General features: G+C 39.1%; 1 protein-coding gene across 2 annotated transcripts in view; it reads left to right on the top strand.

The window, feature by feature from the left end:
- Nucleotides 1-646: 646 nt before the first annotated feature.
- ANGPT1 (angiopoietin 1) overlaps nucleotides 647-15,953 on the top strand; it is a 249,671-nt gene continuing 234,364 nt past the window's right edge. Inside the window, exon 1 of one of the 2 annotated variants that reach the window (XM_053559457.1) lies at nucleotides 647-1,619. In XM_053559457.1, the coding sequence (XP_053415432.1) occupies nucleotides 1,323-1,619 (297 nt within the window). In that variant the 5' untranslated portion in view covers nucleotides 647-1,322. The remainder of the gene's footprint in view (nucleotides 1,620-15,953) is intronic. The other variant, XM_053559458.1, reaches the window with a different exon arrangement.

Below are 15,953 nucleotides of genomic sequence, written 5' to 3'. Positions count from 1 at the left end.
CCACTGAGATGTCACCTGCACAGCCCTTTGCCTGCCGTGGGCACAGCTGGCATATGCTTGTTCTCGGGGGTCTTATGCAGCCACAGGAGGGTTTATGTGGAACTTCCACACCAGTGTTAAAGACAACCGCAGCAAAACTAAGGAGGTCCTTGTGAAATATATGATGAGGATGTACCACAGGAATTAATAATTCTCAGGGTGCTGTTTTAAACTGTAACCACATTGTTTTTGTAGGAAAGTTGCTCAATTTATATACACAGAGCATAAGGAGCTGCATTCTGATCAGGGCACCAGTTCCATTTCAGAACTATATCCCGAACAGATAATTCTGTTTAGCATGCACATGCTGTATTGCCGTAAATGACAAACGATAGTAATTTTCTTGCTCATTGGATCCTCTCTGATTATTCTTTCTAACTCTTAAAAGTCTTAAGTGAATACAATGAAAGGATACTATGTCTAGAAATGGTTTTTACTATACTTTACCTCAAAGTCAAGATTAAATTTGTGGATAGAAATTTAATCATTATACAGTTAATGTCATTTACTCTTAAAAATAATTTTATTAGACTTTATGCTGATTTTCTTCTTAGGGTTCTTCAATTAAACAGTGACTTTGAAAACATTCTTCTAGATTGCTAGGTTTTAGTAGGTCAGCATGCACACCAAAAGTGTATTAAGGTGGACTGCTCTATTTATTGATTCTCCAGGAATCTGCTAAAGGCTCAGGGCAATTGGCTGCCCAAGGGGCGGGAGGGCCATACACGATTGGGAGGGCCATACAGATCCAGGTCATGCGCATCTAGCCAATTTGTAAGACGATCCGCAGCCCTAAGCCATCAGCAATCCTTCGCATAGGGGCACACTCATGCATTCCTGTCAAGTCATCTTGTGAAAGGCAGCCGGCTTCCAGCCTGGCTTGGATGTGCAACCTTAATAAAACTCACTGAGGTCTGGGAGAAAATAGCAGATCTGCAGCAGATAGGGTAGAGGAAAGGGTCTAGAATATGTACACGCAGCTGACTCAGGCAGGCTCCACGCTGAACGGTCACGCAGAGAGGAAACAATAAATCTCAGCTACTATGCAATAAATATCTCAAGTTTTAACGAAGGAAAAACTATCATTACAGTGAAATAAAAAAAATAACATTTTAGAACAAAGCTAACAAATGGCTGGTTTTCTATGCTTCTTCAAACGCTTCCTTTGAGGGGGAAACAGTCAAACCAACAAGCAGTTTTACCTGAAATAAAGAAACTAGTTTAAAGGTCAGAAGGAAGGAGCGAGTTTTGCAGAGGCACGGAGGCAGAGCGCTGGGAGTACAATGACAGTTTTCCTTTCCTTTGCCTTCCTCGCTGCCATTCTGACTCACACAGGGTGCAGCAACCAGCGCCGAAGTCCAGAACACGGAGGGAGAAGATACAACCGGATTCAACATGGGCAGTGTGCCTACACTTTCATTCTTCCAGAACACGACGGGAACTGTCGTGAGAGTACGACAGACCAGTACAACACAAACGCTCTGCAGAGGGACGCACCACACGTGGAACCGGACTTCTCTTCCCAGAAACTTCAACATCTGGAGCATGTGATGGAAAATTATACTCAGTGGCTGCAAAAAGTAAGTGATTGCTTTCAGTTTCTAATTGCAGGGAGTGTTTTCCCTTCTCCCACTGCAGCTAACTAGCGAGTTCCATAGGGGGCATTTGTGTGTTTACCTTTTGCTCCAGGGGGGCAGTGTTTGCAAATGCAAAACTGCTTTCTGGGCTTGACTTCCTGGGCAAGCCAGGGTTTTTAGGCTGGGGCAAACCTGTGACTGTACGGTGGCACCGCGTTTGGGTGTCTGGCACTGGCAAACTTTATGACATCTCTGGTTTGCTCTTTTTGAAAACTTGAATATTCTGCCTGTCAAAACCCAACATAAAAAGAAAAAGCAAGCATGTAGCTATGGAGCAAGTTGGTAAAAAGAAAAAAAGTAATAATAAGGACAGTACGTAGTTAGGATCAAATCTATTTTTCATCTGGTCCATTTTTACAGCTGGGATGGCAAACCATCACAAGTTTTCTTTCCAACCTTTTATAAAATTAACATGAAGTGAGAGTAAAAATAAAGTATGATATTTGGGTGGAGAAATTGTCTATGTAAGTGAAGGGAGCTGTTAATTTCAGCAAAGGATAGAACAGTAGGGGACTGATATATCTTCTGTCATTGAGAAAAAATTAAGCAGATAAACTTTAATATTAACTCACAGGAAAGGGTTGTTTGGCCACTGTGAGAGGGGAGATTGAGCCCTTTCTGGCTGTTCAGGAAGACATGCACCTGCAGAGTTGGGCTGAACGCAACACACAGGCTATTCTGTACTCCTGAATCATCTTCTTTCTCAGGGCAAGGTGGTTTACAGACACACTGTAGTTACCTGGGGAGTCTGAGTAGCCATGTTACTTGATGAATTTAATCCCAATTTGTAGACATCAAATAGAATAGTTTATTCAGCTATTTACCTATTAAGCATTTAAGAGTTTTTGTTGAAGATATGCCTTTTATATTAAGAACACAATTTCCGCAGCCCATTTGTCCTATATTAGATAAGTAGCAGATAATAAGTGTATCCCACTGACTCTGCTACTAGCAGGGAGGCAGAGCCCCCATTTGTGAAAAGCTTCTTTCCCAAGACCTTTTCTGATAGATTCACCTGGTGCATATAGGTGGAATGCAGTCATATTTCTTTAATTTCATCTGTTATCCAGCCAAACCTTTTAGGAAGATAAAAGCTAGAGAAAGGACGTATGTTCTTTTTTGTTCCTGTGTGGTCACTCTCTGAGGTCGCTGCCTGCTGAATCATGCCAAGTAACAGTTATTCTGCTTTTGTCCACTAGGGACTGAACTAAGATCACTGTTTCATTTGACATGTTAAGTAGAACTTAGTAGTTCTACAGTTTCCAAAATTGGAATTGTAGTTAGTCTTTCTGTTACAGGCACACAGGTCTCTAACAGGTTATCAATAAGTAGACAAAAGACTAGAAAACAGATGAAATCCTGCAATTTTTTGGACAATTGTGACTGAAGTTTTGGGTTCATCTGGTTTTCTTTTTCTTTTGAAAAACCTGTTTCCATATTAACAAATGCATTTGGTTAAATAGCTTCTTATTATTTTGCACATACAAAAATAGTTTAATAGTAATAGTTTTTAAAGAGAATTCAATCATTATAAATTAGTCTAGATTTTTTGAGGGGAGTGGGGAGGGAAATTTAGTCCCAAATTATCCTGAATGAGCTATTCTACCAAAAATGTAAGGTTTTGCTTGCTTAAAATATATAATCAAAATAGTGATTCAAACATAGTAATGCATATTTTGTGTTGCTATGCAATTATTCAGCAGTGACAGGGTAAACATACAGTCCTGCTAGGCTTAAATCAGGAACATGTTTCATATGTTAATTTATTTTGTAAAATAAATTTGATTCTTGTTTGCATTGTTTTTGGTCAATGATTATGGGGTAGCTTTCAAATTATAGCCAAGAATAACTATTAAAATGTTCTTTCGTTACATTGACCCTTTTGAGTGTGAAAATCAAGCTGAATCTGTGCTGAAAATGCCCCTGTTGGTTTGAGTCCCAGCAGTTTGGCTTGACTATTGTCAGTTTAAATTTGCATATCTTTTGTCATCGTTAATGTGATTGGTTGGAGGATCAAGAAACCAAATAAAGGGCTTGCTAAGGTCTCTCTGTAAGTTTCCCTTAATTAGAAGAAATTAGGGTTTTTCTTCTGGAATTCCAAGTTCTAAACTTTATGTGATATATTTATTTTGATGATTGAAATGGAAATCATTATACTGTAACCATTTAGTATGCTTAATACGGCAATTTGTGCTACTTGTAGGAAGAAGCAATATACTGCAGAAACTGGAGTTATTGTGTATGTAAGGGAAGTTAATCCATCCATTCATTCAACAAAATAATTAATTTAAGTGCAGTGATTATTATGCACCTCATGACATCACTGTCAGGAAAGTTTTTGATGCAGAACAAATGTGTGTTATCAACGCTGGTTGAAGCTAGATGATAATTATGTTAATCCATTCTCTTCCCTGAAGATTGGTAAAGTCTTTCTGACATTCTTCACAAGGCAATGGCCGTCACTAGAAGTGACTTTCTGTAATTTACACTCTCAAACTTCATTCCTCAGCTTTTCTGTTCGTGCAAGTGAACAGGATGAGAAGCAAGGTATGCAAGCAGCAAATGATTTATTGGTCAACCTTAGTGTCCGAGCTGTTATGGCACTGAGCTCCTGACATCTGACAAACTTAATTCAATTTTCTAGGATAACTTGATGATCCACGTGAGGTAGGTTGAGAGCATCATCCTGACTTGTCAGATAGGGAAGGTGGTCTGTGTAATATGCCCAGTATCATAATTTTACTGGATGAAACACCTGGGTATATGTCTGGGTTTGACTCTCTTCTTTCGTATAGATCTTTTCAGAATTATTACCAAGCCATACCAAATACCTGAAAGTGATGAGATTTGGGGTGGGTACAAATAAATACAAGTGGCCTTTGTGTCTTTTCTACTTTCTTAAATCCATTCCTACCTTTCAGAAATGTATTGACTAACAGCCCAGAACTACTGTTTTCTGTTTCCCATATCTTAAAAGTTCACAAAGATGTACATTTAAAATATTTAGTTTTAGATGTGTGTGTGTGTGTGTATAAAAGATCCTAGGATTTGGGGAATCCTTAGAAAATATGTTTTGTTTTTGCCAAATGATGCCTTTCCTTTGGTTGAAATTATAAATTGAGCCAAAATATGCCCTGTAACAGAGAATGAGAGTCTATCTACTAAAAATATTTGATGCTCGTTAAATTTGATGATTATTAGTGGAAAATGTAGTTGTGAATTGCCATCCAGAATAATATTCTAGATTGTACATAGAGTCAGCACATTGTACCCCATAAGTGCAGTAATATATGCAGTTATGATCTAATAAAAAAGTAATAAAAAAACAGTTACTACTTTAAAATTAAGAATTGAAAACCTCTTATTAGAGTGTTTAGCTAAGTTTTTCTATTGGCAGAAATTTTTGAGTAAGGATATCCTCTGTTGGTATCTTATATTCTTTGCTTCAGACACCTTCAGTTAGAGGTGCTATTGCTGGAAACACACTGATGTTGATGATTTTTTAACCCATTTGTTACTATATTAACCCACCTTAGTATCCACTCAAATGTGGCCTCCACGAGGTCAGTGACCCTGAGTATTTGTCCACCTCCATATCTTCAGGAGCCAGAACACTAGAGAGCAAATATGTAATAGTTATTCAAAAATGTTTGTTAAATGTGAAATGGATACATTGTCTATCTATTGTAAGCTATACCACCTTCTGTTAACACATTGTTTGGGGTATACACCTTACTTCCTAAATAGATCATAGGTTGTGATGTAGGCAAGGACTCTACCTTATGTTATTTTTGTCACAATATGAATTAAAACATTAGGTGCAGAAGAGGTGATTATTAATCATTCAAATTATATTTAGTTGATGATCTAAGATCTCAAAAACTTCTATATGCATTTCGTTTTATCCTCTTAATTATTCTTTAAGGATCACCTGTGGCCAGTTCCTCCAGGGAATCCACCCACACCCTACTTCCTCTCTCAGGCAGTTCTATTGTGTCATCCTAGTACCGGCTAGCACTGTTCTTCTATGGAGCTGTGGTGATGGTGGTTTCAAGTTTTTGATTCTAGTCCTGTTTTCCTACCTAGACTGTGAGTTGCTCAAGTGTAATGAATGTCTCTTATCCGTCTATTTCTTTCTGAACATGTTTATGTTCTGAATAAATACCTGTTATAATAAAAAAATTTTTTAAATCATGTTCTCTCTGAACATGTTTATGTTCTGAATAAATACCTGTTATAATAAAAAAATTTTTTAGGGCGGCACCTGTGGCTCAGTCAGTAAGGCGCCGGCCCCATATACCGAGGGTGGTGGGTTCAAACCCGGCCCCGGCTGAACTGCAACCAAAAAATACCTGGGCGTTGTGGTGGGCGCCTGTAGTCCCAGCTACTCGGGAGGCTGAGGCAAGAGAATCGCTTAAGCCCAGGAGTTGGAGGTTGCTGTGAGCTGTGTGATGCCATGGCACTCTACCCGAGGGCCATAAAGTGAGACTCTGTCTCTACAAAAAAAAAAAAAAATTTTAAATCATGTTCTTTCTGAACATGTTTATGTTCTGAATAAATACCTGTTATAATAAAAAAATTTTTTAAATCAGGTTTTATACTCAGCTTATTCTATGGAGCCGAATATAAAATAATGCAAATTAAGGGACCTTGTAACTATTTCAGATGCTAAAGTTTGCTTAGTTTTTAGTGCCATATTACTTGAGGGTCAGCTATTTTGTCTTCTGTACAAGAATTCTTTGTACTTCCATAAGCGCAAGAATTTAGTCTGTTCAGACCAGTGGGGAAGCATTTACCGCATATGTTTGTGGCATATGTATCATATGTGAACCTGTGTATCTAAGTAACTAGAACTCACTTCTTACCTGTGTGTTATTGTTTTGCTGGCTGGAGGGGACAGTGAAATACTGTGCCAGAGTGGCTGCTCTTATGTCTTCTTTTCACTTGTGTGAAATGTGTAGACAGCTAATAAGTATGTTTTTAATCATTTGTCACTAAATTTGAAGAAATATACACATATAATTTATGCACAGAGATTGGGGAAAATGGCACTTGCCAAGAAAGGTTAAAGGGAATAATTGTCTTTCAAACCTGATTTTTAAACCAAGTCAAAACCCTTCAGAATCTGTGTTAACTCTTCAACCAAGAGTTAAGTGTCATTGTTTGCTTGTTGTATTTTAGAATCAAAAGCTCCAAGGAAGGATATTACCCTGTTCAGTCTCGGAAGCTAGGCTAACATCACAAACTCTCTTCATTGCTGGATCTCAAGTTGGAGGGCCATGGCCAGTAGGGCCTGTGCTATGGGTGTTTGCAGTCCTTCCTCACCCAGCCTTAGAGTTTTCTTTGAATTGCACTCGTCTCATATGTAATTATTTGTTTAATGCATTTTCTTCCTTAAAGTCCACCTACATCTCTTACATAAGAATGAAATCTGCATTTCTCACATGATGTGTGATCTGCCCCATACCCCTCTTTGGCCTGATCATTTACTACCTGGAAAGGACATTCCAGATACTCAAATGACCTTGGGCTTCTTATTTTTTTGCCAGCAGACAAGCTCATTTCAGCCTCAGGGACTGTTTATTCAGCTTGGAAAATTCTTCCCGTATGGACGCTCTTTCTCTTCATTCTGGTCCTGCAGGTCTTCACTTAGAAGTCTACTCAGAAAGTCTTCTGTGAGCACCTACCACCCTCCCCGCCTGCCTAAGTGATTTCCTGACATATTGTACTGTTTGAATTCTTCATGGCATTTACGATCATATGAGTTGTGTTCCTTATTATTTGTCAGATTGTTTATTCTGTCTCTCCGTACTAAGAATGCAAACTTAACTAGAGTGGGGTCCTTGTCTATCTTGTTGATGTGGCATACCTTACACCAGGAAGGCTTCATGACACACAGTAGGACCTCAATAAATATTTGCAAAATGAATGACTCTATATTCTCACTGACCCTGTGCTCTATGAGGCAGACACTGTACTTGTCCTGTTCACCAGTTTTTTATTCATTATTTTTAGTAGCAGATTGACTTTTCTATCATAATGCTTAGAACATAGTTGGCAGAGAATACTGTTTTGTTTTGTTTTGTTATGATGATTAGAAAAATGAATGAAGTTCAGGGGCATATTTGGACTATAGTTAAATATATGTATGAAAATGAGATTCAACTATATTACTTCATTCCCCTTTTAACTATGTAGTGGAAGAAATTTTTATTAATATTCTGAGTTTCCATCCTCTCTAACAAGAGTCAACCAACTGCGGCCATTGGGCCAAATTCTTCCTGCCACCTGTGTTTGTAAATAAAGTTTTATTGTAAAATAGCCATACCCATTCTATTATATATGGTCTCTGCAATTGTAAATAGAGTTCATTGGAACAGAGGGACACCGTTCCTCTGTGTGTTGTCTGTGGCTGCTTTCCTCCAAGGAACGCACAGTTGAGGAGTTAGAACAGAGGTCAAATGGCCCATAAAGCCTGAAAGGTTTAATATCTGGCCCTTTTCAGAAAGAATTTGCTGAAGTTCATTGCGAGAGGAATTAGTATTAATATTGGGACCATTGCAAGTTAATTTGTGAGGTTTGTTGTGTGGGAAAAAGATTGCCCTCCAGGAGGCCCAGTAATCTTCAGGTCCATGCCAGTTGGCAGCGAGCCTGACTAAGCCATTTGTTGGCTTGGTGTCTGGACGTGCCGTGCGGTGGCATTTTAGAGGAGTGCAGGCAAGGAAATTTCATGTCTTTTCTTTCCCTTGCCCATCATCACATGAACAGACACATATTCCCAAAGCAGATACATGTCAGAAAAGAAAAACACCTGAATGGCAATACAAATGCCATTAGCATCACTGATGCTAATCACTGATGAGCAGCCTTTGGATAAACAAGTCTCAGCCACAAGGTTCTCTGGCTTACGTGTTTCGTCCTGCCGGTGGCTGCATTGGCGAGAATGCTGGCAAAACACTGGAGGCCTTCTTAGAAAAGGGACTTCAACTCAGCCTCTTGCACGCATTGTATTTAGAAACCTCTCCCCTGTCATTTGTTTCATATATAAACATTAGAAGTTGTTCTCGCTTGTGGAGATGAGGAGAGGGGAGGAGTAACAAGTGGGTTGCTCAGCTACAAAATACAGGGTTTTATCAACCCCTATCCTATAATTTGCTAATTAAGGAATTTTTGTTTTTGTTTTGTTTCCTGGACTTTGTCTTGGTCTTTTCTTTACGTTTTTAAAATTTCCTTTGTTTTCTCGTTGTTTGATTTTTAACACCACAAGCTATGTTGTGTCATTTGCTTAGATGTACAACTCTAATTACATTCTGAGTCATCCTCAAGTTTTGTTCCAATACAAGATTATCTTTTGTGGTGAAGTTGGGAAATTCCAACCCCCCTTTGGTTTTAGCCTCATGGTCCAAAAGAGGGAAGGCATCTTAGCGTTTAAATCCTTTTACACTGTGTACAAAAATGTGGACCCCTTTCTTATCAAAGACATTTTTAAGGAAGGAAGCACCCAGTGGATCATCCTCTCTTTATTTTTGGAGGCTATGTCTATTGGGTCTGTACCTGAATGCTCTTTTCTAATTCTTATATAGAAATATTTAAACTGAGAAGTTTTTAGGATGGTTTGGTCTCTGTCATCTACCCAAATTGCCTGAATTTCTTCCACTAAACAAAGGGAAAGGTAATTTTTAACACTGAAAATGATGTGAAACATACTAAGCCAGATGTGTCCCTACTGGCAGCTAATAATTTCTCTGGTAATGCCTTCAGGCTTATGCAGACATTTTCTTTTGTCAGTGAGTGTGGAAGATGTAGAGTAAGGTAAATGTTACTTGTTTACCCTGTGACTTATACTATATGATGAAGATCACTTACACAGGCCTGCGCAGAAAGTGTTTCCTAAGTTTGTGTCGAACTATTGAAAGAGCATGCCAGTTGGGCAGCTACCCAGAAGGAAAGAAATCCTTTTATCATAAGGACACTTGTACTAGACTGTTTATTGCAGCTCAATTTACAATCGCCAAAATGTGGAAACAGCCTAAATGCCCACCAACCCAGGAATGGATTAACAAGCTGTGGTATATGTATACCATGGAATACTATTCAGCCATTAAAAAAAATGGAGACTTTACATCCTTCGTATTAACCTGGATGGACATGGAAGACATTATTCTTAGTAAAGCATCACAAGAATGGAGAAGCATGAATCCTATGTACTCAATTTTGATATGAGGACAATTAATGACAATTATGGTTATGGGGGGGAACAGAAAGAGGGAAGGAGGGAGGTGGGTGGGGCCTTGGTGTGTGTCACACTTTATGGGGGCAAGACATGATTGCAAGAGGGACTTTACCTAACAATTGCAATCAGTGTAACCTGGCTTATTGTACCCTCGATGAATCCCCAACAATAAAAAAAAAAAGAGCATGCCAGTTAGCACAGGTATCCATCTAGATGTGTATCTGAAATAGAGCAGCTACTGAAATATTAATAAGATGCAATTGCAATGTGAATATCTTGAACTTATGCAATACTCACATGTAAGTCTCCAAACTCACTGGTATCAAATAGGTAAACTTACTATCGATGGAATTGCTGATGCTAATTTTGAAAGATGACATGTTTTCAAGTTTAATGACCTGTATAGCTTAGCTCACTGGGGGTGCCCTTTATGGGTTGTCTCTATTTTGTTTCTGAAGTTTGAATTAGTTAAATTACAACACTACACAGTAAGATTGTTGGAGATTTTCCATTCTCAGGGAACCAACACGTATTTTAAAATCCCCAATTAGATTCCCCCCTAAACATTTAAAGGTAGTCCCAGAATTTTATAAAACCCTTTAATGCTATTCTTGTCCTCATTATTAATATATAGCTAACTAGGCCAAAGTTCAGTGGGGGGTTATTGCAGTTTAAGGTTTGCTGTCCCCACAGGTCTTCACGTCAGCCTTAGCTTCATTGCACAGATTTGACAGCTGAGGACTGTAACCTTATTACTAATATCACTAGTGTTTTCATTAATTTCTAATTTTTCTTAGTTTTTAAATAATAAGAACAGATCTCTAATGATAGTTGTTTATTTTACATTATTGCAATATTTGTTGGAAAAATGAATAGATGTGCTGAGTAAATTGAATATTTCATAACTTTAAAAATGCCAATAGTAAAAGTTTAATATTGTTGAATAAATGAGCTAATGAATTTTAAGTAATTCTTAGCAATGCAGTTCAATTTTCAAACAGTGGGCAAAAGTTTAATATGTCATTAAGATGGAAATGGAGGGGTCAAGGAAAGGTGGAGGGAGCCCCCCCCAAGACCTTTTCCCTCAACCCTTTCCCAGATACATTCCTCGGGGGGATCCTGTATGTTCAAAGGAATATAGTTTCAAAACAGCTACAGTAAAACTTTCAAATAATCACATATTAGGTAGGTAAACTGTCCAAACCAATCCACTGGCAGGCAGGAAGTAACACCTGTTAGTTTGAATATTTGTTGGCAGCTGGTGTAAGTGTCCAAACCTGCCTCATAGAAAGCAGTTTAAGGGTATTAATGTGTAAATTACATAAAAAAAAAATACAGGTTGTTAAAATGTTCATACCCGCCCATATTCAACATGACCCAAATTTGTTTAGATAATAGACAACTCTTGGTAAATTGGTGGCAAATTATAAAATTTGTCAAATTCCTAATTTACCTAATTGCATGACAATTTGTTTTTATCTATTTTTCTTTCTTTCTTTTTTTTTTTTTTTGTAGAGACAGAGTCTCACTTTATGGCCCTCGGTAGAGTGCCGTGGCCTCACACAGCTCACAGCAACCTCCAACTCCTGGACTTAAGTGATTCTCTTGGCTCAGCCTCCCGAGTAGCTAGGACTACAGGCGCCCGCCACAACGCCTGGCTATTTTTTGGTTGCAGTTTGGCCGGGGCTGGGTCCGAATCCCCCACCCTTGGTATATGGGGCCGGTGCGTTACTGACTGAGCCACAGGCACCGCCCTGTTTTTATCTATTTTTCATTTGGGACTGTGTAGGATTTGATATTTACCTAATGTTGCAAGCTATAATATTCACTTCTAACAGAGTTAATTATTAAGAACAGAGAAAGACAATCTGAATTTTAAGTAAGCATTCTGATATTTTCAACATTTCCCTGCTGTTTGTTATATCTGCTTAGCTAACCTTTATTTTTACTTATGGTATATGGCACTTGCCAGGAATAAGACTCTCAGAACTGCAATTTTCCTCTTCATATGTGCTGGTATTTTGATGTTGTCCATATTGTGGCAGTTAATTTAGTTCAAATCAGATAAAAGAATCCATGAATCTACTTTCTCAGACACATGTAAGCTGCAACATGTCAAAATATGCTGAAAGAGGACAATTAAGTTAAGGAAGCACATTAATTCCATTAACCCTGTGGAGCTTTCCCTTTCTTAGGACATGAACGCTACGCAGGTGTTTGAAATCCTGATAGAGTGAAGGCTCCAACGTCAGGCCTTATGCGAATTTATTGCTAACTTTCTTATTGTTTCAGAAATGGACGTTCTCATTCTTTGGTTTCCCAATGACTTGCTTTTCTCAAAGCCTGGTTTGCTTATTCTGCACTTAAGAGACTTCTGAGCCTAAAACCAGGAGAGCGGAGGCGGTGAGGCCGTCCTCAGAGCTGGGACAGACAAAAGGATCCGAAGGGCCCTCCTCGGCCTGTCTCTCCTTTTCATTTCTCTTTCTCCTCTGTTAGCTTTTTTTAACAAAGTCCCATGTGGTCCTCCTCATACTGGCCATAGGTGGGGAGTGTTGCAAAGAGAGTGGACAGGAAGGAAGGCAGAGGACCATAGAGACAAGTGGCTGTCCTGTCCTTTACCGGGGCAAGTGAGGGGCCGTGGAGTCTGACGGTATCAGGAGATTGTTCCATGAGGGATGGTGGCGAGTTCTGCCATGGATTTTAGGATCTAGGCAGGACTCCTGGGGCTTAGCACCTGCCATTATAAAAGGTTAGGCAACCAGTCAGCCGGTTATCTAATCAAGTACTCTCTGCATACAAGGTGGTCTGCAAAGTACCAGGGACAGCAATAAATCCACCAAAGCCCCTATTGTTGAGAAGCCTAAACCCACTGAAGCAGACAGACATGAGGCAAGGACAGTGTTTGTCTCCACCATTCCCTACAGTGATGCAGTGCTTTGTGCCTGGGCCAGGCTGCTGGGCTTTGAATCCTGACAGCACCACTTGCTGAGTGACCTTGGGCAGGTTTCTTTACTTCTCTGTGCCTCGTTTCATCATGGATATAACTGAGCTAATAGTAACAGCTACATCAGAGGGTTAGTAAGTGTAAGCATAATTTATATAAATGGAGTTGCCTGGGGTCTATCTATCACATAGAAAGCATTAAATGCGTATTAGGGAACTTCTTGGTACAGTGCTAGTTAAATGTTGAGCGCTTTTACCAACGATTAGGTCTGTTAGAAAAACTTTACATGTGTTAACTTATTGAACACTTTCAAATGCCAACATGAGGTGTATAGTATAATTGTCCCAAATGGCAAACAGGGAAACTGAGGTGGGGGAGGGAAAGTAACTTGCCTGGGATTACACAGTAGCTGAATTGCAGGGCCAGTGCCCAAACCTAGGGAGTCTGGCCCATGACCCGGAGCTTTTTAACCAAGTGTGGGATTAGTTACAGCAACTTTCACTTTGTTTCCTCTTGTCAATCCTCAAACTTTAAGTCTATTTTTAAATGTTTTTTTTTTTCTGTAGTTGTTTTTGTGTCTAAAACTTTAATTCTTTCATATTAAATGAGTCGCCGCTTCCTCGAGGTTCTCTTTCTGACAGCCGTTTGTCCCCGTCTCAACTCTAAAGCTCCAAGGTTAAATCGAGTGTGGCACGTAGGTTATGCTGCTGATGGAAGCACAATAGCCAGATCCTCTCGGCCCTCCCACAGGTCTGTTACCAGACCGTGGAATCCTAGTCTGGAGTCCCTACTCCTGGCTCCTTAGAAGCACCATCTCTTGAAGTTATAGAGCTTAATTGAGTCTGACTATTTATCTAAAAACTTCTAAAAACACAAAGAGAGGCTTACGATTGCTTTACATGGGCTGAAGCCACCTATTCTAAATATCTTCCATTCAATTTAATGACCTCCCTCTTGGATTTGTCTGTAGGCAACCCTGCTTGGAAAAGCAAAAGCATGTTCTGGAACTTAAAATCTTATTTGCATGCACTTTCTTTTGTGGGTCATTTTAGAGAGTTATAAAAATGAGAAGAAAAGTCTTGTTTTCTCGGGCAACAACCTCTTATCTCGCTTCCTATTTTATTTGTCATTGTCCCTATTAATGAAAATATTTCTGGTATTTTGGTCCAAGGCCAAGAATCCTGCTACTTGTAGCAACTGTGATCGTCTTTCGTCTCTTTTTTCCTGATCTGGGAGGCCTGACCACTCAGATGCCTGGGCTTTGCCTTCGTAGCTAAGTATCAACTGCACGAGAGGGGAAGACACCAGGCTATGCTAACTTCCCTCTGTCCCTTCTTCTCCATAGAGTTCCAAAAAGGAGAGAGGGCAAAATAGGGCGGGGACAAAGTAGAATTCAGTCATGATTTTTACCCTTCTTTGCATGGTGGGATAGACCAAAATACATTGACAGAAACCAATAACTCAGTGTGTGTTCACCTGCTTGACCTGAGCGCTCCATGGAACACTGAGTACCAGCAGTGTGAGGATGCTGACCTTGGAGGTGTCTGGTAGATGCTGTGAAGACGTGTACATGAAGAAAGGCATCGGAGGCAACTGTTTGGTCCTTGATGTGGTTTGAAGGATAAACAGAGGCTCTTTTTCCTGCTTTGCAGGAAGCTCGTAAGTTAGGGAGTTCACCTTTCTCAATTTTTTTTTTGTTTTTTTTTTGTTTGTTTTTGGCCGGGGCTGGGTTTGAACCCGCCACCTCCGGCATATGGGACCGGCGCCCTACTCCTTGAGCCACAGGCGCCGCCCCACCTTTCTCAATTTTAAGAGTTTCTTCTTTCATCCCCCACCATGTTGCTCACCTTCCATCCATGTGTCTGCTACTTTCCATTTCCAGTCAAGAGCTAGCTGATGATAGGGCAGATACCTAACACTGTGTCGTAGAAGCTGGGCAGTGACTGGTCATGGCTAGTTGTACAACTTATACTTTAGGGGACACATGATTATCTCTTTCTTCTGTTGTAATTACATTTCTGGCCATTGACATTGCTATTGCCTTGTGGGTAAAGTAAATTAATTTATCTGCAAAGAAGGACGTTGAATGGACTGTCATGCAAGCAAGTATGTAAATGGTTATTCGGAGCAGAATATTCAGTAACAAATAAGGTCTGATTACTTCTACCTTGGCAAAAAGTGTCACACCCAAACAAATAGGTAAGTATATACATTTCTATAAATAGTATCAAACACATGTTAGGGATAAGGAAACTGTGGGCCAGATTTTTCAAAGGAAATAGAATTTGAACCCAGATTTTCTGAGGGTTCAATCTGAAGCTTTTCATCATTTCTGCCTCTTTCACTTTTCTTTCACCAATTGCAACAAATGAGCAGTTGAAGAGGTTGGAATGATTAATGCTGTTGTGTAAGTTTTTGGAGAAAATATCTATTCTTTGGCAGTCAAGTAATTTACTACATATGTGTTTAAATGGCAGTAAGAAGACTTATGTTCTTAGGAGAATTGCCTTCTAGCATCACTCCTGCCCTAGTATAATTTTTTTTTTAATTTCACAAATATGTCAGAGATAAATAATTCATTGCTATTTTGACTGTTTTCAAAAAAAAATGAGTTGTTTAAATAAATTGCCTTTGTTGGGGTCATCTTCATATGAATATACAAATAAAGAGACTACTTTATCTATGAGTGACCTTGGGCAGGTTTTCAATTTGTATTGAATTTGAATTAAATATACATATAAAGATACTGCTACAAATAAAGGTACAAATTCAAAACCTGCCCAAGGTCACTCATCCTAGTGCTGTCAGGATTCAAACTCTGGCAGTCTGGCCCAGGCACACACACACAAAATCATTAATAACAATTTTGCAATACAGACATTTGTTTTTCATATTTTCAATAATAATTAGAAGTTTTCCATGTAGAAATGCTATATATTTCCGAAGAATTATTTCTATGTATTTCATATTTTGTGTTGTCATGTTAACTTTAATTCTCTAATTGTTAATGGTATACAATGGATATTTGTATATTGAACTTTAATCCAAAAAAATAAAAATAGCAATGAAAAACAAAGTTGCAGCTGAAGGGAATTGGGGT

Source organism: Nycticebus coucang, chromosome 13, assembly GCF_027406575.1.
Source record: "Nycticebus coucang isolate mNycCou1 chromosome 13, mNycCou1.pri, whole genome shotgun sequence".
NCBI classification, from domain to species: domain Eukaryota; kingdom Metazoa; phylum Chordata; class Mammalia; order Primates; family Lorisidae; genus Nycticebus; species Nycticebus coucang.
Note: the sequence above shows the minus strand (reverse complement) of the source record. Positions and strands in the feature narration are given on the sequence as shown.